The 855-nt window shown below is 38.5% G+C and overlaps 1 protein-coding gene across 1 annotated transcript in view; it reads left to right on the top strand.

The window, feature by feature from the left end:
* LOC104626406 (beta-parvin-like) overlaps nucleotides 1-541 on the top strand; it is a gene marked incomplete at its 3' end in the record, with an annotated part of 22179 nt that extends 21638 nt beyond the window's left edge. The window contains exon 7 of the mRNA XM_010294321.1: nucleotides 395-541. Within this exon, the coding sequence (XP_010292623.1) occupies nucleotides 395-541 (147 nt within the window). The remainder of the gene's footprint in view (nucleotides 1-394) is intronic.
* Nucleotides 542-855: the final 314 nt, after the last annotated feature.

Below are 855 nucleotides of genomic sequence, written 5' to 3'. Positions count from 1 at the left end.
TCAACTCCTGTGTCCCCAAGGGAGTGCCTGAAGGTGTCAGAGCAATGGTACGAGAGTTAATTTAAGCTCGAGAGGCTGTAAGCTCTTGGTCTTGGACCTAGAGCCCGGAGTCCTGGAGATGGTTATGGCAACTGCTGGCAGTGAGCCTACCTCAGCTTGCCCCATGCAAGAGGAGGCTTGTTTCAGTCCCCCTATCCCACTGCTAGGAAAAGCTTGCAACTCTTCAGCTTTGTTTATTTAAATGGAAAGCAAGGCACAGTATAAACTGATGCATGTTTCTTCTGGAACAACAACTTTTGCCTTATAGTTCGGTAAATTGAATTTTTGTAGTTCAGCATCAGTAATCTAGTCTAAAAATACATGCTGTTTCAGTAACACAGATCTCTTTAAACAGATTTTATTTAGCCTTTGTTATACTAATGACAAACAGAAGAATGGTAATGAGGTTAATATTGTTCCTAATCCAAGTAAGAAAACTGTTATTAAGAAGATTATTATTAGTATCAATTTATTGTTAAATGATCTTTTATTAGAGATCCCAGTAATGATAAGAGTTCTGTCAAACCGAATCACAATTAACATAAGATGTCTGCTCTGAGAGGTTTTAGTTTAAATGCCTCTTCTTACTTGAATATGCGTTTAGGGGGATTAATCAACAGTTTAAGTGACTTCTTTGTAAGCTTTGCAGAATTGACTCCGCAGCAAGAATACCTTGCAGGATGCTGTGAGAGTATTGTACAAGAACACACCCACACTGAAATTTTCAAAACTAGTTAAGTTTCACTTTCATGGGTGACTTTGGCACTTAGGATTATCATTATCAACTTTGAATGGTCCTCACACTGTGCAGATGTA

Source organism: Phaethon lepturus, unplaced genomic scaffold, assembly GCF_000687285.1.
Source record: "Phaethon lepturus isolate BGI_N335 unplaced genomic scaffold, ASM68728v1 scaffold5309, whole genome shotgun sequence".
In the NCBI taxonomy this organism is placed as follows: Eukaryota; Metazoa; Chordata; class Aves; order Phaethontiformes; family Phaethontidae; genus Phaethon; species Phaethon lepturus.
The sequence above is the reverse complement of the archived record's forward strand: the minus strand, read 5'-3'. Positions and strand labels throughout refer to the sequence as shown.